This window comes from Leptonotus elevatus, chromosome 2 (genome assembly GCF_054856555.1).
Source record: "Leptonotus elevatus isolate MCC_2025b chromosome 2, RoL_Lele_1.0, whole genome shotgun sequence".
Taxonomy (NCBI): domain Eukaryota; kingdom Metazoa; phylum Chordata; class Actinopteri; order Syngnathiformes; family Syngnathidae; genus Leptonotus; species Leptonotus elevatus.
In genome coordinates this window covers 28,962,238-28,982,476 of record NC_141240.1, presented here as the reverse complement: position 1 = coordinate 28,982,476, position 20,239 = coordinate 28,962,238, and the positions used below count along the sequence as shown (strand labels likewise).

General features: G+C 40.6%; 1 protein-coding gene across 4 annotated transcripts in view; it reads right to left on the bottom strand.

Annotated features, from left to right (window-relative positions):
• LOC147179494 (glutamate receptor-interacting protein 2-like) overlaps positions 1 to 20,239 on the bottom strand; it is a 36,480-nt gene that overhangs the window by 9,042 nt on the left and 7,199 nt on the right. For 3 of the 4 annotated variants that reach the window (XM_086069063.1, XM_086069066.1, XM_086069065.1), the window contains exons 2-14: positions 18,611 to 18,691; positions 17,943 to 18,078; positions 15,648 to 15,793; positions 14,572 to 14,655; positions 14,422 to 14,497; positions 12,973 to 13,118; positions 10,671 to 10,818; positions 10,049 to 10,218; positions 4,856 to 4,987; positions 2,648 to 2,809; positions 2,097 to 2,283; positions 303 to 448; positions 138 to 218 (exon numbers count right to left, since the gene is read on the bottom strand). In XM_086069063.1, coding sequence (XP_085925189.1) covers positions 138 to 218; positions 303 to 448; positions 2,097 to 2,283; positions 2,648 to 2,809; positions 4,856 to 4,987; positions 10,049 to 10,218; positions 10,671 to 10,818; positions 12,973 to 13,118; positions 14,422 to 14,497; positions 14,572 to 14,655; positions 15,648 to 15,793; positions 17,943 to 18,078; positions 18,611 to 18,691 — 1,695 coding nt within the window. The remainder of the gene's footprint in view (positions 1 to 137; positions 219 to 302; positions 449 to 2,096; positions 2,284 to 2,647; positions 2,810 to 4,855; positions 4,988 to 10,048; positions 10,219 to 10,670; positions 10,819 to 12,972; positions 13,119 to 14,421; positions 14,498 to 14,571; positions 14,656 to 15,647; positions 15,794 to 17,942; positions 18,079 to 18,610; positions 18,692 to 20,239) is intronic. The other variant, XM_086069064.1, reaches the window with a different exon arrangement.

The window sequence follows — 20,239 nt, the reverse complement described above, 5'->3', positions numbered from 1 at the left end:
GAATAATAGCAGATCCGCCCCTCTGCCCCCCACAAACCTCCTGTAGTAGATGTTATCATATTGTGGAAATTGTGTTCATACGCAGCATCATCAACCCAATACTGTACCCTGCTGGCCAGTTTTATAGCAACACTCACCACTGATTGTGATCCCCATCTCCATTCCTCTTCGCTTGGGTAGTTTGACATGAAAGGTACCGCTGCTAGGAACCACAGACTCTAATGAATAGAATAATATGTACATGTAAATGGCTTTACAGCCCTTGTGAGGATATGCACAATAAATAAATAAATAAATTGTACCTGCAACATCAAACTCAATCTCCACTGCGACCTTATTGGCCAGAGCAGAATCTCGGAGCAGCTGATGGGCCTCCTCCAAAGTGCCATCTTCAGTCGGGATGCCGTTGATGGACAAGAGTCTATCTCCAACCTGTATGAAGCCACACCTGCAGATGCAACAAACACAACGATAAACATTTTAAAAACAAAAAACATGTTTTGGTAAAGGCAGACTGTACGTTCAAGCCGTCTCATGGTGTATCAAACGTTTTGGTCAATGAGTGTGTAGTTTGTTCCTAAATTCCCTGAAAAAAAAACCCTTGGGAAATCACGTCACGCCTACAAAATAAAGTCCTGTCATCAAATATTAATTGGCCAACATCCCCGCAGCAGATTAAGCTTGCAAGGAGGCTTAGGCGTCAACATCCCAGTGGGAGGCTCACGTGGACTGCACAACTGTCCCACTGCTGCTTGACTTAAATGGTGTCACACAGGGGAGGTGACCCCGGGGCAAAAACCATCATGAACTCTAAGGACAAGGACACTACACACTGGGCCAGGCCAAAGAGGCACGTGGGACAAACACTAACAAATTTGTGTTGACAAGGACATTAAAAATAATATATAAATAAATAAAGGTTGGTTTGAAAATGTGTGTGCACAAAGCAAAAAGTGCCAGATCATCTTTTCTCATTGAAATGAATGTAACTTACAATCTAAAAAAAGAAATAAAATATGCATAACGTGGTTTATGATACAAGAACTAGCACTCTATTATATTGTACTTTATTAAAACAAATTAGCGACACAATTAATATAAATGAAAGAATTTTCACCACATTTTTTAATTCAATTGCCAGCGCTGCTCCTTCTGATGTTCAAAACATGGCCACTTGGGGGCAGTATAGTACACACACATCAACAGTTTGTAAACTGCAGTAATAATCCTTTTAAAAAAAAAATTAAATAAAAAAAACCTGCCTTTTTTCAAATGTCTATAAAAGTGTTAAAACACTGGCACTGATGCTACTTGTTAGCACATCTATGACATTTTACACTGTTTGTTAGCATTACACAAAACAGTAAGTTGTTTTAAACAGTAGGGTCAAAAATAACCCAACAATGGGTCAAAAATGGACTGATCCTTTACTTAGGTCAATTTGACCCGAGTCAAGAAATGGGTCTTTTAGTGTAAAACAACTCCTACATATTGGTCAGATCCTTCACTCGGGTCAAAAAATATGGTCATTTTGTATAAAACAACCCAGAAAGTTGGGTCAAATTGACCCATAAAGTGGATCGGCCCATTTCTCTTTTTTTTTTCATCCATAATTGGGTTACTTTTGACCCAACCGTTTGTTTTACAGCAAATTGCTGCTTGTTGTGAATTTAATTCACTGCCATCGATCAACTCCATAATTTAGCTTCAGTTTGGAAAAATAGCAATAGCCTAACCTTAAACACATTTAAGAGTGCTTTATTGCTCTTCAGTGGAAGAACAGACAATGTCAAACCTAAACAACTGCTCACATTCAAATCCAAGCATAATCCACATGCAAAGTAAGTATTTATGCTCCTTTATGCATATGCAAAATGTTGGAAGAGGAACAAAGCGAGAGAGAAAAAACATCTCGTGTCTGACGGCGTGATGCATCTCTAATGTGTCTGCCTTCAAACCAAATACTCATGAGGCTAAAATTAGCTTGCTTGATGTGTCATTGCCTGGCTGAATGATTAGCACTCCATGTTCAAGGTGACCGTCCCCCCCCAACACTGTATATGATTTGCGCTTCCTATTTGGTGTCTGTGCATTACCTCTCAGCCGGGCTGTCTGGTTCAATGAAGCGGATGATGGGAGGAGCAGAAAGAGTTTCTGTGGCAAAGACACCCCCCTGCAGCTGGATCCCAAAACCTGTAAGCGGATCCCCCCTCAGGACCACCTCGCTCACTTCCACGTGGAAAACTTGCCCTCCAGGGCCCACGGAACTGGATGCCAGCGACACTATGCGAGAGAGGGGACACCGTGGGCGAGAGATTAGTGGAAACGTGGCACATAAACGCCATATCAGGAACTGGTGTGACATAAAAACGGGCATGTACTAGTCTACCGCTCACGCAAGGTGACAGAAAAGAAATGAGTCATTCAGAAGTGTCAAGTCACATTTTAGATTAACAATGGAGGCACACTGGCAGGATGAAACTACACCAAAAGTGTTTTTAAATGTAAAGCTCATTGCATCTGAATAGAAAGAAAAGAAAAAAAATCTTGCTGCTAACATCTTTTTTTTTTTTTTATATATCCTTCTATGGGTAATACTAATTCCCAGCAGTCTTGAATGCAGCGCAAGCTTAGCAGTTTGTCATACAAGAGCTCTTGTGGTCCTTCTTCCTGTTCCGCCGCTTGCCGGTTGAGGTCCGAGGACTGGTGGGTGCGGTGGGCACCATGGGGCAGGGCAGCGTGCTGCTCCCCTGGCTGCTGAAGCCCGAAGTGGCTGTGGAGGAAGGGGAGAAGCCACCGCTCACCAGAGCTGCAGACACGAGACATTGCATTCTACTTATCGACAGCCTCGGGGAGCTAAGAGCAATGTTTTCCCGGGCTCATATTTTACATTAGAAAAATGTAAGGTAAATGTAAAATGCTTCATGTAAAGAATCTTAATTTCATTTCAGGTCAGAAAATTGTGATCAGTCATCACCAAAAAGTCACTTGCACATCTCTACTTATTTCTGAACATATTAGAACGACTGCCCCCATGTTTTGGATTTGATGGACATGAAGCGTTTTCACCTCTGTCGGTGCTCAATTGAATGACAAAAACACTTGACGTCCATCAAATCCAAAATATGGGGGCGATAAGACTAATATTTTCAGAGGTTGAAGTGAGCATAAATCCACAGTTTTCTGAGTGACAATTGATGGCACTTTTCAGACGTTAAGCTTTTTCTCTATAGTGAGTGTCAATGGAGAGGAAAAGGCTTAAAGAGGAAGTCAACTGTATTTATTATTATATTTTGACAATATGTTCTAAGCAGCCCCACTAGCCTAAATACGGTATTTTGGTTAATATTGTGAATATGAGTGAAGCAGCAAAATCCAGCCTTTTTAAATTATTATTTTTAGCAATTTAATTTCATTTTATTAGTTTATTTAACAGGGACAACGCAATCAGACATAGACACTAAGCAGAGCTAGCAGGTGATGTTGAGCAATAAGAGTTTAGCAAATGCTAATTTACAACCCCCCGTCCCTGAATATCAGAAGGCGGCCAATCACAGCTCAGCTTCAGAAAACAGGTGAGCTGTGATTGGTCGTTGCCTGAGCCCTGAGCAACTGTGATGTCATTTCAGTCGACAGCAAGCAAAATGGCCGCCCCCCGAGATGGATAAAAACGGTTGGATTTTGCTGCATAACTCATTTTCCACAAATGCAGTATTAATCAAAATGTCATGTTTAAACTATAGTGAGGTCACATATAACATATTATTATCAAGAAAAGTTGAAGGTTGACTTACCCGTTAATGTCTGTAAAACCCAAACGCCATTGGTAGTGATCGTTGTGTTATTTTCAAAGGTCAAAGTGGGCATAAGTAGAGACGTCAACATACATTTGGGCAAAGACTGATGCAGTTTTATGCTAAGCTTACGTTAGGCGTTTTAGACTGCCCGAATCGGTTTATAAACGAACTTTTCGGACTGACCAAACTTTTTCCTTTTGGGGCCGCATACAGAAAAAAAATCGAAGGATGCAAGGGCCACTTTTACATTGACCGATTTTATTAAACCCACTTAAACCACGCAATCAAGCAACTATGTGCGAGTTATTTTAGCAAGGCTTTTTTTGTTCTTTTAGTTATTTTTAACACCTGTTAAAGGCAACAAGGCAAACAATTTGGGATTTTTCATGATTTTGTGGCGGCTCATAACCCTGCAACCCACTCAAATAGATCCACCCCTGCCCCATATTTAGATCCAAAGCAAGAGTAATTGGTAATAAGGTTACAATTCCTAAAGCAGTGTTGGCTTTACGATCTTCATCATTTTATGATCACATATTAGACCTTGAAAGGCAGCTGATAGTGGAAGAAGTCATTTTTGCTTCTGTAACAGACATCTCTTCATTTATAAGAAGACAAGAGAAACTGTATTGCTATTAGCTGTAAATAGTTTCTTTACATATTTAGAAAACCTCTCCAAGTCTAATATATGATTAGTAGTAGTTGTCAGGTGTGTCACAACCCACCCCCTTGGTCAACACCCGCAATCAATGGGGTTGCAGGTCAAGTCAAAAATTATTTTTGCATATATGCTGAGGACCACAAGATAATGGACGGCGGGCGTCAAATGGCTCCCGGGCCATAGTTTGGTTACCACTACACTCACTTATTCACCAGATTTTTTTGGTTAAACTATCGCCCAGTATTTGCGGAAAGTTGTATAAATGGCAGCAGGCTAATTGCACTCTTGCGTCCATTCACGCTCGTAGCGCAGCACGTGACATTAAAAACCAAAGCACGCGTTTGTCGAGGTCGCGAAGATTTAAGCACCTTCGATGACGTCACGAACGGTCACTTACATTTGCAGAGGTCCTGCTGGTTGTGCAGGTGGCTTGGGCTGCTCCATGTCTTGCCGTGGCCGGCGTGCGGGGGCGGGCAGAAGTTGCCGCTTTGCTCCCAGTGATGATGATGGCTGCTCTTCTGTACTTTGACTGCAGCGGCAAACAAGGCATTTGTGAGTAAAAGGCAGACCCGCTCCAGTGTCGTGCACGTTTCCTAAATCCTAACCCGTGAAATCACACGTGTCTAAAATTGTACCAAAAAACACACACACCGCCTGTGGGATTATTCGGAGCGGAGTAATTGATATTTAATGTCTTTTCGTCGCAGCGCAACTAAATCCTTTTTGGTTTGATGTGTTAAGAATGTTTGACGCGCACCGGATGGTAAGTGGTGGAAGGTGAAAATCCAGAACCTTACTTTTACTGGCAAACTTCCAAATAACTGCGTTGAAATTGGAAATCATGTTCAGGATGTCATTTTCTAAAAAGCCCCAAGGTGCAAAAAGGCTGTGCGCAAGTTGACTGCCGGGCATGATGATGATGCTGCTGCTGCTGTCCTGCAGCAGGAAGCATACGTCGTTATTGGCCACAGCTGAATGCTTGACGTCTAATGAGGCGCAATGGACAAAGTCTCAAACTCGAGGCCTGCGGGCCAGATCCGGCCCTCCGCATCGTTTTATGTGCCGCTCGTGACGTTGGATGAAGATTTGCCATGGAAATGGGAATAAACCGTGGCAGGAGCAGTTATGTAATAGATTGGCTTCCAATACGTGAAGTAAGGGACTTAAAGTGTCACTGCCTCATGCTAGCTACACGCTAAGTCCATCAACAAACACAGCGCATTTCTGCTTCTGGCCAGCAAACGTGAGCCTTATATATATAAAAAAATAATAATAATGCTCAAACTAGTTAGTGTGGCACTTGACTGTATTGTTCATTTCCTAAAAACAAAAAGATTTAAGCTTTTGTTTCATTTTGGCACAAAGAGTGGTTAGCGCATCCACCTCCCAGTTCTGAGGTCCCGTGTGGAGTTTGCATGAAGGTACCGGCCACAGTTGTTAATAAGCCTCAGTAATATTAATTGATAATTTGATGCCGAGGATAAAGAATATATGCCTGTGAGTACTGTTATGGTATATTGTCTGTGTTGCTTCACCAGGTCCATGGTGAAATTAAAAGGGGTCTTTGAAAATAAATTATATTTATGATATTTATAGAAATAGGATGACCTTTATCTACCTGGACCAGGGCTGTATCGAATCCAGACTCAGTCCAACTTGACACATTTTTTTGTTGTCTTGGACTTGACTCGTATTCCTTGCCGTTTGACTTGGACTTGTTTCTGATTTGGCCATTGCAAATATTTTTATCGGTTCAACTGAGTAAAACGATGTTTTTATTCCTTAATTCAGATGATCACAATAGACTAGCATTGACATTGGCTACCCGGTGAACATTAAGAAATTTCTCAAATTTTGTGGTCGTGAAAATTTTATTTTTCTGTCTTAAGGTTTAGTCTGGATTTCATCTGGACTTGGACTTTTGTGACTCGAACTTGACTTGGACTCAATAAAGGTGGACTTGACTTCAGCCCTGACCTGAACTACTGAGGGTAACGAGATTTTTTTTTTATTCCACCTGTTTCACAAGTGTAAATCATTATATTTTAATAAGAAATGTCGCTCCCATTTTAATTGTTAAAAAGTATAAAAGTTTCTCGATAACGCTTTTAATACAAGTTCAATAAGATCTGCATTCTTTTGTAGTTCTACTCACACTCACGTTTCCCCCATTCATCATTCATCCAATGCTTTTAACTCATTCACTGCCATTGACGCCTATTAATTTTAACTATTTCTATTAGTTTAACATTTTTTCCCCACTTTTGTTAACAAGAGTATGAAAACCTAGAATTTTTTTATTGCACATTTAGAACAGATATAAAAATTGTGATTAATCGTGAGTTTTGTTTAGTAATCACGATTAAAAAATGTAATCACCTGACGCACCTAATTTTTTATAAATTTTTCTTGAAAAAAAAGAAAAGATTATAAAAAATTAGGGGCGTCAGGTGATTAAAATTTGTCATCGCAATTAATCGCATGACTTCACTAGTTAACTCAAGATTTTTAATCTGTTCTAAATATACAATTAAAAAAATCTAGGTTTTCATACTCTTGTTAACAAAAGTGGGAAAAAATGTGAAACTAATAGAAATAGTTTAAATTATTTTTTTTACGTCTCTAGCCGTCAATGGCAATGAATGAGTTAACATGAAACATGTTTTGTTCTGAAAGTCACACTAAAAAGTTATATTTGCCTCAAAGATTAATGACTAAAGGCCATAATGCACTTTAAAATGCAGTTTTTGCTGTTTCTATTAACTTGCACTCCCCCTCCAAATTCCTCAGGGTCGATCAAAAAGGTTAAGAACAGCGGGCCTAATTAAACGGTGATAGCACTACTACATGGAGGCTATTCATATTTTTTTATTGTTTGTTAGCATTAAGCTAAATTGAGTAATTTAGCTTAAATCAGAGAGAGAAGCTATGTGGTTGAACATGCTTTTGTTGACTTCACTGTCACCACACAGTACTTGCATTTTTGCTCTCAAGTCAAAGCAAAAAAAAAAAATCAGCTGGCATCATAAAAAACTTGCAAGTTGTGTCACTCCTATTTCAAAAAAACATTGTATGTGGTTTTACTGTTTGAATTGACAACAACAATGCAGTCTGCAATAAGAAAATAAGCCGCATCAGCCTGCTCCTGGCAACGAGCAGACATGGACTCAGATAACGGAAGCGTTCTTACTTATGACATCAGCTGACCTTTGTGTGTGGGAAGCACCTCAATAATTAGCTTCCTTCACAGATTAATTAAGACGTGTGTCACTGCACGCTAAATGTGACAGTAATCCTCGCCGCTTCCTCGGCGGGGGTCTAATCTGCCACAACTTGCTCACATGCGAGGCGGATTTGCTGCAACCGCGGATGACGACGCGGGCGCATGATATGTTGGGCTCATTGAGCGAACCGGTCGCGTGAAATCGCAACGTGGAATGCTTCGTCTGATGGAGCTCTTGGCAGTTTATGCTAACATCACCTAGAGGAGACTCTTTAAGAAACGCTCTTTTTTTTCTCAAGACTGTTTTAAAAAAATAGTAATCCTAATCTCATAGTGGCTGTATCAATCTCACACACAGGAGATTAAGCACACTGCATTTTATGGTCATGCTTCTTGGGAGTAAATGAGCTATCAAAATGTGGTTTTATTTTTTGCAATATGACTAGAGAGTGGAGATTTGACTTGAGAGGACTGCTTATGTGCGTTACGTTGAGGGAAGACAGTTAAATGGCCAACCGGCGAGCTGCTTTGTAGCTTGTAAAACAGCAGAAGGACGGCGAATGACCGCAGAGTGGACAAACGACGAGGACAAACGAATTAGAAATGAGAAATTCCTTTTCTTGCTGCATGAACACGAGGAGGGAGCGCGTGTGTGGTTTTATGTCCTGTATGTCGTTCACGTACACACACGCTCGCACACGTGCACACACTGGCTGATTCGCAGTACACGGAAGAAGCAGCTGGGAGGCAGCTCCACGTTTTACTTCAGCTCCACGTAAGAACGACGCCGAGAGCATGTATGCGACGCGAAGGCAATGTTCTTCTTTGTCTTTTGTACACCTCATTAGGTAGATTTGTACGATGTAATGATAACACTGAGATTGTCTGCTATATATATATTCGGCCCCTTGTAATGTTCAGTCACTGTAAAGACGCTCCATTCGTCCATCCACATATCCGCATTAGGGTTGTGGGTGTGCTGCAGCCTATCTCAAAGACACATATAGACAAACGATCATCATAAAACCAAGATTGAAGTTTTTGTCCATGATTCCAAAGGAGCGGACAATCCTGCTCAAAATAACAACATGGACTCTTACGTACATTGGGATTGTTTTTCTTCAGCTGGAACTGCACTCTTGCTCAACAGTTCGAAATAGAAGTCAGTGTGTTACCGCTAAACCTTTAGTCTTTGCTACGAAGAAAGCAAATGTCAGGAAAAGCCTCCTAGAACAGCTGAAATTTGTTTTGGCTTAATAAGAGGCACTTCAGTCAGCACACAGGTGATTTTTATTTAGCATGAGTTTGGACGTGATTGATTAATTCTTGGATGGAATTACGAACAGTTCTAAATAGCAGTCAGTGTTAGCATAATGCTAGGAAATGCCTACTAGAACATCTGAACGTTACGTGTAATTAATGAGAGGCACTTTAAATGGTGGAAGGTTTGTGCTGACTCCAATTTAACATGAGTTTAAATGTGATTAGTTCATTCTTAACACAGCACATGCCCTAGTAAGTGGGTGTGCACACTTTTGCAACCACATTATTTCCCATTTTTAAAAATGCAATTGAGTTGTAAAGGTTATAGGCAATATTATTGCTGGATAAAGTTTAGAAATAATTGATCTTGCTGGCAATTCAACAGGGGTGTGTAGACTTTTTGTATCCACCGTACATTAAAGTAGCACTAAGGAACTTTTCAACCTTAATAAAATATTTTCATAACTCTTCTAATGAAACATCGACCCAAAACTAGTTGAATGGTACTTTTGCCATGGCCTGTATAATTTTTACTGGCACTAAACAACTTTGAGGACGATGGTCGGAACACCGTCACACAAAAAAACTACGAATGTGCTGACTGCTTTATGGCATACGTCACTTTTCCCTTTACCCATTCGTTACAAAGACGGAAGTCAATTTGAATGTGGTGAGCTCAAAAATGGCGCAATGCGCTTGTCCTCATGAGAAATGTGGTCTTCCGTCATAACATTATCGACTTTGTCCATATGGCGGCCACAATCAACGTAAACCGACAGTTCCTTAGTGTTGCTTTAAGGTGTGAGCATGTTTAAAGGGGAAGTCAACCCAACAATGTTCTTGACAAGCGGTCACGAAAATGGATGGATTGAAGAATATGCCCCCTCACTAGCCTAAAAACGGTATTCTGATTAACATTGCGTTTGCGGAATACGAATTAAGCAGCAAAGTCCATCCATTTTCATCCATCTCAGTGGGCGGCCATTTTGCCACTTGCTGTGGACTGAAAATAACATCACAGTTGCTCAGGTAACAACCAATCACGCTTCACCTGCTCTCTGAGTTTGGCGATGTGGCATTTTCAAGCTGAGCTCCAAATCGTACCTGCGTCTTGCGGCCGGACAGGAAGTCTGCTCTGACTGGATGGGAGAATTTCCAGTTTGACAACATCAGCGGCGTTACCCAGAAGCTGCAAGGCCTCCATCAGAGAGCAGTGTTCCGTGCTGGTTCCATCGATAGTCAGCAGGGCGTCGCCTGCGTGCAGCGCTCCACACCTGACAGGATGACATAGCCAATGAGAAATCTGGGAATATTAGCAGATGAGCAATACAGATGGAGCGGCACGGTGGCTGACTGGTTAGCACGTCCGCCTCCCAGTGCAAAGGTTGTGAGATCAAGTCCGGGCTTTGACCTTCCTGGGTGGAGTTTGCATGTTCTCCCCGTGCTTGCGTGGGTTTTCTCCGGGTACTCCGGTTTCCTCCCACATTCCAAAAACATGCATGGCAGGTGAATTGGACACTCCAAATTGTCCATAGGTGTGATTGTGAGTATGGTTGTTCGTCTCTGTGTGCCCTGCGATTGGCTGGCAACCAGTACAGGGTGTACCCCGCCTACTGCCCGAAGCCAGCTGGGATAGGCTCCAGCAACCCCGCGACCCTTGTGAGGACAAGCGGTACAGAAAATGGATGGATGGATGGATGGAGCAATACAGATGAGGTCGCTTCACCTTTCGGCCACGCTGGCCGCCTTGATCTTGTCAATGATGATAACGTGCTTGTTCCTGTAAATGGATGTGGCGAGGCTGAGGCCCAGACTGGAGGAGGCCCCTTTCACAATCTCCACAAGCAGAGGACCTGAGGCGTGTTGCACTGCCTCTGCAACAAATAACACACATTTGATTCACTCTGGCTGGTTGAGTCATGTCAGAAATTGGCCTGTGTCCAAATGAGGTGACGATCCCCAAATTATTAGCAGATTCAATTTAGCCAGATTCAGTTTAGATCTAGCTAGAAATGGGATTGTTTGAAAGGAGTTGAAAATAAAAGGTCATGATGAAGTTAACGATGCTGCTCGTTCCGGTGTACTCGCCTTGGCCAACGAGGGGCAGTACAGTACAGTGTGATGCTCGGCTATACATGAAGCCGGTCAAAACTCCTCAGTAAGCTGCAGTACCAGTATTAGTCATTCTTTACAGAGAATAAAGAATGTATGCCTGTCAGTATTGTTTTACACTCAATACGATACTAATAAGTTAACATATAGATGTATTGGAGGTATTTTATATAGCCTTTATTTATTTATTTATTTATTTATACTTAGTTACTGCATAGTAGTGTAAATGTAACAAATTTGATGCTTATAATGAATTATTATTATGTTATGTTCCCATATTAACAGGATTTTAATAATTTTGTGGTAGGAGTATTTATATTGTCCTTATATATATTCTTAATTTGTTAAACACGTAAATTGGGTTGCCTTAGAAATGAAAGATAATGGTAATAACAACGATATTGTGTTTGTTTTGTAAAATTACAGATGGGGGGTTATATATAAAAACATATTATCTCGTGGTAACTCACAATCACAGTATTTGATGAGACTAATAATTGTAAAACGCAACACACATACAAACTAATCAAGTGTTAGCGCCAGCAAATAATTTTAAATTTGAAAATAACTTAAAATAGGATTAAAGTCAACAAGACATCAATATATATTTTTGATGTTTAAACTAAAAAATGCTGGGCTGTGCTTCTAACCTATTAGTTGGGTAGCTGTGGATTTTGAGCAGATTGGGTTACTTTGACTGAAGGTTGGGTTAATCATTTTGACCTAGCAGATTGAGTTGAAGAGCTGAAGCAGGTCGCCATTTTTGAATTTTGTGTACTGAAATCGACTTGAATTTATGTACCATTCTTAAAAATATTGGGTCAAATCCTGAATCCAATGTGTTGACAGAATTGACAACACTGGGTGAGCTTTTTCACCCAATTTGGATTACTTTTGACCCAGCAATGGGTCAAATCCCCTATCCAATACATTGGGTAAAAATAACCCAGAATTGACAACACTGGGTTAGCTTTTTCACCCAATTTGGGTTACTTTTGACCCATTGCTGGGTCAAATCCCCAACCAAATGTGTTGGGTTAAAATAACCCAGAATTGACAACGCTGGGTTAGCTTTTTCACCCAATTTGGGTTACGTTTGACCCAGCAATGGGTCAAATCCCCAACCCAATGTGTTAGGGTAAAATAACCCAGAATTGACAACACTGGGTTAGCTTTTTCACCCAATCTGGGTTACTTTTGACCCATTGCTGGGTCAAATCCCCAACCCAATGTGTTGGGGTAAAATAACCCAGAATTGACAACACTGGGTTAGCTTTTTCACCCAATTTGTGTTACTTTTGACCCAGCAATGGGTCAAATCCCCAACCCAATGTATTGGGTTAAAATAATCCATAATTGACAACAATGGGTTAGCTTTTTCACCCAATTTGGGTTACTCTGTACCCATTGCTGGGTCAAATCCCCAACCCAATGTGTTGGGTTAAAACAACCCAGAATTGACAACACTGGGTTAGCTTTTTAACTCAATTTGGGTTACTTTTGACCCAGCAATAAAGTACAATCAATCGTCTGTCCTGTATCTCTCATGTATCAGTCAGCAGACGGGTGCATCTTGACATCTTGTCGCTGTTGCATCACTGGAGCTTGAAGGCACATAATGTTTGCCAACTGTTCATATCCAGCATTTTTATATAGGTCACGTTGGGAAAACATGCTTGTTAGCAAAGCAAAAGCTGGCCCGCAGAGGTTGCACAGGGGAAGCGAGAGAGTGCGCCACACATGACGGTAATCCATCCACGCTTTCCCCGTTGCTCTCGGGCCCGAGTGACTCCCCTGGTGGCATCTCCGGCACCGAGCCTAACCCTCGTCCACGCAGCCAAACGGCCACATTATTTACCCTCAGAGCAACGCTGCCCTACCATGCCTCCACATATTCCCCGTGTGTGTGTGCTCACCCATGACAGAAATGTCATACTCAATCAGGAACAAAGCTTCCTGGCTGCTCTGCATCAGCATGGTCAACGCGTCAGCATGCTTCTCTCTGTTTAAAGGCAGGCCGTCTATGCTCAATACTCTGTCGCCAGCCTTCACCGTGCCCTCCCTTGAGAGAGACAAGAGAGGGAAAACATCAGTGGCAAGATGCTCACGCGAGCGTCCCGACACAAGTCACGCTAAATCATTAAACGGTTCCACATGAGCGAGGTGAGACGAAGGCTGAGCGGGATAACTTGAAGTTTGACCGTATGTTTTGAGGAAAAAGTGTGATGTTGAGTTCGCCTGGGGAGGAGCAAGTGGCCTTTCTGTTCTTGTGAAAACTCACGGGTTGTGTATGCTGCCTTCATGCAGTGCTGAGCAACGACAACTTGAAAGGACATGCTTGTCAACCACCATAATTCTGTCCATCCCATTGGACATCCTCCAGTTGTTAATGTCAGTGTTGCCCAACAATTCTAGAGATCATTAGGTTGGAAATGATCAATTCACCTGTTTCAAAAATAACGAATTGCAAAACACGCATCTTTGTTCATCTATCTATGCCAGCGACATATTGTGATAAGCATAACAATTAAATGCTCTTTTAGATGGCAGAAGATACAAATAACCAGTGTAAGCAACACCTGTTGCCATTCATACAACACATTAAGATGTGAGGTTGTCAAGTTTCAGACAAAAAACATTTGTGATGTAATTGAAATTAAATAATCATATATATATATATATATATATATATATATATATATATATATATATATATATATATATATATATATATATATTTTTTTTTTTATATATATATATATATATATATATATATACACACACACACACACACATGCCTTTTGTGGTATTTTTGTTCGGAGATGTGCCGTAAGAATTATATAATGTGAAATATGTGACTTACTCATCAAAGCTATTAATTTTCTATAATGATGAAATACATTGTTTCAAAGCCTAATACAATATAATAATTATTATTATTATTTTTTTTTTTACATATCACCTAAACAACCATAAATGATGGGGATTGGTTAAAAAAGGAAACACTTCCGTTTTGGTCATGGCTTTGTAACACTGAGTTTAGTTAGTTAGTTAGTTAGTTAGTTAGCTGTGAATATGCAAAGTCGGAACATGTCGCAATACAACAGTGACCAGTTGATACAAAAAAATCTGATCAAATGATTGAAATGTTTAATAGGGTACAACAATGTTAATTTACAACCAATATGCATGTTGTATTCTTACAAAACTAGTTGCTCATAAGCAATAGTCAATTGTTTTCCCAACAACTAGGAAAAACACAACCTGTACATTGCACATTTTGTAATTGCTCCATTAAAATCTTTCTTTAACCAAATACTTTATCATAGCATGCACCAAAAACATACACATAAAATTGTTCATACCTGTCAGCGGGACCCCCCGGTCTAACCTGGGTCACCACCAGAGGGCGAGACCTGCGCCAGTCCTCATGAAAGCCCCCTTGAAAAGATCAAAAGAATTAAAGATAAATTATCATAAAAATAAATAAATAAATAAGATGGTCAGTGGCGTACCTCTCATGACAAAGCCAAAACTGTTGCCCTCTTTGAGCAAACACACCTCTGTGGTTTTACTTATGACTCCTGATGGATTCTGGACTGTTAGCAAGAAACAAATAAAACTGAATTAGAAACGGCATCTACGAGACATAATTTATAGTAAATACAGTGGATATAAAGTGGATTTGAATATATATGTTTTTGTCTTGAGGGGAAAGTTAAGATAATGTAGTTGCACAAGTGTGCACACCCTCGTATAACTCTAATGCCGTCACATTCAGAATTAACCAATCACATTCAATGGAATGCTAAATGTGAGTCAGCATACACCTTCCACCATTTTAAGTGCCTCTGATTACTCCCAAACAAATCTCAGATGTTCTAGTAGGCTTTCCATGACATTTTAATTGCTTTCTTGCAGAAGCCTGACTACTGTATGGAATTGATGATCATTTCCTCATTAAAAACGCAGTTCCAACGGAAGAGAAACAGATTCAAATCATGCTTCGCTATAGGTATGGAGCACTAGCAGCAAGCATAACTTTTGGAATTAGCCTATGGTCAAAAACGTCAACCTTGGTCTCGTCAGACCACAACACATTTTCACACATTTGCTAGAGTTTGTTTTAATCCAATGAAACCAAGGTTGAAATGGTGGCAGGGGTGTACTGACTCCGATTTAACAGGAATTTGAATGTGGTTGCTTAATTCTTGTGATTTTTTTTGATTTTTTTTATAAGAGTGTGTGCACACTTGTGATTCAGTTTTGCTTCTCTTCTTGAATAGATTTTCTAAAAATCCTGGCCCGACTCTTGCCTAACATTTAGTTCTGCCACTGATGTATTTCATGATGTTTCAGTTTGCTATCTGTATTCGAAATGGATTAACGGACAGGTCCCTCTAGTCTAAATTGTGGGCCAGACTCTTGGGGTAAAATGTGGGAAAATGATCATTGAAAAGCACTGCATCGGCCCTAAAAGAGGCCGGTCCACCAGGCATCTGCCCTCTATGCCAGATGGCCAGTCCAGCCCTGGTGGTGAGTCGACTTTTGATATCCACTGTATGTGCAAGTGTCGGCAAACTTAACGTACGTAACGGAGGCAACTCGTACTCCACCTCCAGGACAACTCGCTCCCCGATGTTCTTCAGCAGGCTGATAATCTCATCGTGACGAAGCTTGGACAGGTTGATGCCGTTGACCGACTTAATGTGGTCTCCTACATTCAGTTGGTCACTCCTGGTGGGAGGCGACCGAGATGCAAGCATTTCATTTGAAAGTGTGCAATGGGTCATGAAACGGCGATTTCAATATGCTGGCTTCCATTTGCATTGTCTTATTCCCAGCCAAGTGCAAAATAGCAAAGACAACTTTTGCAATTAAAAACTTGTAATCGTTTGTACAAAAAATGAAAACCTCAAGAATGTCAGCTCTCAAGTGACAGCTTGAGTCATCGCGCTACTCATGGCAGGACTAATTAATCAAATAGTTTTGACCCCTTTTTCCTTTCTCACCTCCGGGCGGCTGCCAATGGATGCTGCAGGCAGGCGTACAGACATTCTAACAAGCAGAGCTGACTGGCCTGTCATCCAGTCGGCTCTCATCACACAATGTCACCGCCAGTCTCTCTCCTGTCCGCCCGCATGACTCTTCACTCAGTAAATTAGCTCACACATCCACCAAGCATGTCACACGCTGCTTAATCATCAGCAAACGTGACTTTTTTTTCCACAACATTTTGCTGTCGCGTGGGTGGTTGACTTTAGGAAAACGGGTGGAAGCATAGTCAGAAAGTGAGACGTTCATTCAGGGTAACTTAAGTGTAATCATTTAGAGAGAGGGGATGAGAAGTCTTATGAACAAATATCTTCTTTTCTTTTTTTTTTAAAATAAATTGTGTTGCGCAACAACTCAAAAGTGATATCTTTAATTTTTATTATATATATATTTTAGAGGTGTCAAAATGAGTGTGTTAATTTTGAGTTAAAGTTCCTTCAAGGCCACTATTTTTTTGCTTTGATTAATGACCACCACTTACTTGGAAAGCCTGTACTGAGGGAATTCCAAATCCAACACAGCAGACACATACGCATAAAAAATTTGCAGTAATAAATGTGCATATATTTGTGGAGACTGGGTTCAAGTTGTATTTTACAATTTTAAAAAATGTGCAGAATTTCACAAGTTACTTCATGTTAAAGATTAGATAGCTCTTAATATGATATGAATGGTCACCAGCGTCTTACAAATGCTATTTTTTACAGTACAGTACATCTTTTTAAAATTATTTTACTGCCAAAAACGTTTAATGACATATACTAAAATCCAAATGAATGCCGCCAAAAACATTAATTGACGTTAACTACGGGGGGGGGGGGGGGGGGGGGGGTGTCCATGGGCAGTGGAACGTGCCTATTCAATGAGCTTGTGAAACGACAAACACCCACTAACTATGGCCAGCAGATGGCAGCATTGTATCTCTTTTCAACGGGCTCCCGTTAGTATAGAATTGCAATGAAACATGATGAATCTGATAAACGAGAATATTTTCAAGGATGACGTGAATTAAATCTAATTCACAGAGCGCCACTAAACAAAAAAATATTAGTATCAAAGTCACTGTTGTGCAGAAAATGTATCTTTTCACAAAAAGCTTGTTTTCTCCTTATCTTTTCAATTTTCGCTCAATGTCACTTTAATTACTAAAGAACGGAATAAGGTAGAAAAAATACTTTTTTTCTAGTGAAAGAATGGAACGCGATCTTTCATGTGGTACCCACCATGTTTATGTAGTCACGGCACGCAATATTCTGTTTGCCTTGAAAGATGAGTTAAAATGCTCAAAATCGGCTGGCACTGTCGAAGGTTGTTTTTTGGATAACGTGTGGCAATTAAAGAGTTAATTTTAACTAAATTTGAGGAATTATCATAAAATTACTGTATCAAAAAAGATGCGGCCATATTTCTATCTTATGTTAACAAGAGTATGAAAACATAGAAAAAAATATTTTATTGCACATTTAGAAGATATATAAAATTTGCGATTAAGTCATGCGATTAATTACGCTTAAAAAATTTAATCGCCTGACACCCCTAATATTTGTTAATGTATTATTATGTATTTTATTTTATTGTCATTAACAGAGGAGTGCCAACAATGTGTCCAATGCGTAAGCCCTATTATGTTTCTTTGCGTCTTTCCATTCAAATCATTTTGTCGGGAAATCTCTGTTGGCATCCAGCTGACTTCACACAACAGAAAGTCCTGCAGGTGAGCAAACGTTTCTTTGCAGCATAAGCATGTTTGTGCAAGCGCACGTAAGTGGTGCGGACAGCGTGGCGTGGCTACACGCTCTCCGCCGCATCACCGAGTGTATGCAGATCTCACCTGGCAGCCAGCCCACCTGGCCGTAGGTTTGACACTCTTGGCTTGCCGTCCTTATCAGAGCCCCCGGAGATGGTGAGGCCGAGGTTGCTGCCTTCCCTTTTCATTAGGTCGACTGTAGTCACTCCTCGGTATTCTTCTGTGGACCGATCATGAGGCGGGTAGAGCGTTAGCGTCTGCCTGACACAATTAAACTTAATTTCTCACTTTTTAGCCTTTCTGTGTTAATCACTTTAAAAAAAAAAAAATTTAAGCCTCCCATCTGGTGTCTATTTAGTGTCATCATCAAGGTACCCTGAACTGGTTGCCAGCCAATCGCAGGGCATCATTTAAAACCCAAAACTTAAAATTCAAAACTTAAAGCGGATTACAAATAAGTCATGCTACCAACGTAGCAACGGTGGCTAACATTGGCTCGTCAATACAAGTTCAATCTGAACTACCGTTTTCAACTGACTCTTTTTTTCACACAAGTATCCGCACTTCTGCTTAAGTACAAAGTGTGAGGACTTTTGTCACCTCTGTTTTTTGACACACATACCACACGAGCATTTTTTTGTCTCTCTGTCTAAATCTCTTGAGCGGTTGAGTGTGCAGGTGAGTGCATCCGCATGCATCAAGCCACAGACAGAAAGCAAAGTGATGCACAGTCATGTTTGACTAAATTGTACCTGAAAGGCTGCACCTCTGGGAGAAATGCGATTGGTCAGATGCCCCGGACTGCTTGTTTCCTTTTGCGTATGGTCCTTCATCTGAGGAGACAGCAAGGAGGCATTTTAGGAGGCACTGTGGCTCAACGAGGAGAGAATCTCGGCGGCAGATGGCCAAATGAACAAACCATTATGCACCTCGTGACAGATGCTCATGCTTTTATTACCCTGAACTGCACCTTGGGTAATGTGGGGACTGGGTGGGGGGGCAGTTAGAGTTGAATAAGTCAGTAGCTTAATTTGTTTTTGTATTTAAATAAAGCCGAGTGTTCTCGAATGATCAGTCCCAACTCAGCCCTACTCAAGCCTATGAAAAGGTCAGAGATAATCACGGTGGAGAGAAAAGAAAAAAAAAAGTCCTTGAGAATTATTAGCTCATCTCAAGAATGTATTTTCAGCAAGAGGGTTCTAATGCAGCTACTTGAGCCTGAGGATTCTCCTGACGCAACAACATGTGGTTAATGGACTGTTTTCTACATGAGGAGAAAATCATCATTTCCGTGTCATTTGGAGAAGCTTCCACAATGAGTGCTCAATTTGCACTGCGGGGAAGAAATGTTTTGCTCCTTCCATTTCTGAAACATACTGTGCGTACGTTAGCAGTGGTCCTGTTGGCCGCCCAAAGTAGCTACACTCGAAAAGCAGCCGTAAAGGGACAGACCGAGCTCTATCGTAGAGATCAATTGGAAAATCAAGTGTTGTAAAGTGGTTTAAGGAATTATCTCTGCGCTTGCCTTTGGAGAAAATTACTCGAGAGGTCAACAGGATATCTTTCAAGGAGTGACGTTTTCTGACATTTCACATCAATTAGGTGAACCTGGGACGTGATGATACCCTCGTTAGGATGAATATATTGGACTGAAAGGACATGCGGGAGCTCTTGCAAGACACGTACAATATTTTTATTGTTGTTGTTGAATTTATTTGTAATGGTTATTTTCGCAATTTACAAATCTCAATAAATGTATTGCTGAAAAAAGGGGACAGACTTCAATCTCAATAAATACAGTATATTGTTGTGGTGTGTGTGTGGGGGGGGGGGGGGCAGACTTGCTACTTTGACACTACATTCTGAAACCCAATTTTGGTGGGACTGTTTTATATATATATATATTTTAAAAAAGACCAATTTTTGGTGTTGTTTTATAAAAAAAAAATAATAATAATAACAACTTTTTTTAAAAGACCCAAATATTTCAAGCATGTGAGAAAGCATGCTTGTGAAGACTCTGATTTGACATCGTGAGTTCACTGCGCATTTTCTTTCAGCTGACAGCGCACCAAGTTAAGAGTGATGAAGAGCTGCGTGTGTTGAGTCCTCAGTGGATCAAAACATCAAAGTCGTCACAATCCAAATTCTTGCTTTGAGGCTCAATCAAGATAATCTAATGAGATCCAAAATGAGATCTGCGTGAAAGAAAAAGATTGATCAAAACAAAAAAATGTTTGTACCAAGGGGAAGTAGCACTATATAAAATTGCACTTTAATAAAAAAACATACATGACATAATTAAATGAAATGAACCCGTTTTTGAGACAGATTTAGCTTCAATTCAATGAACATTGTGCTCCTCAGTCAGGTGTGTGCGC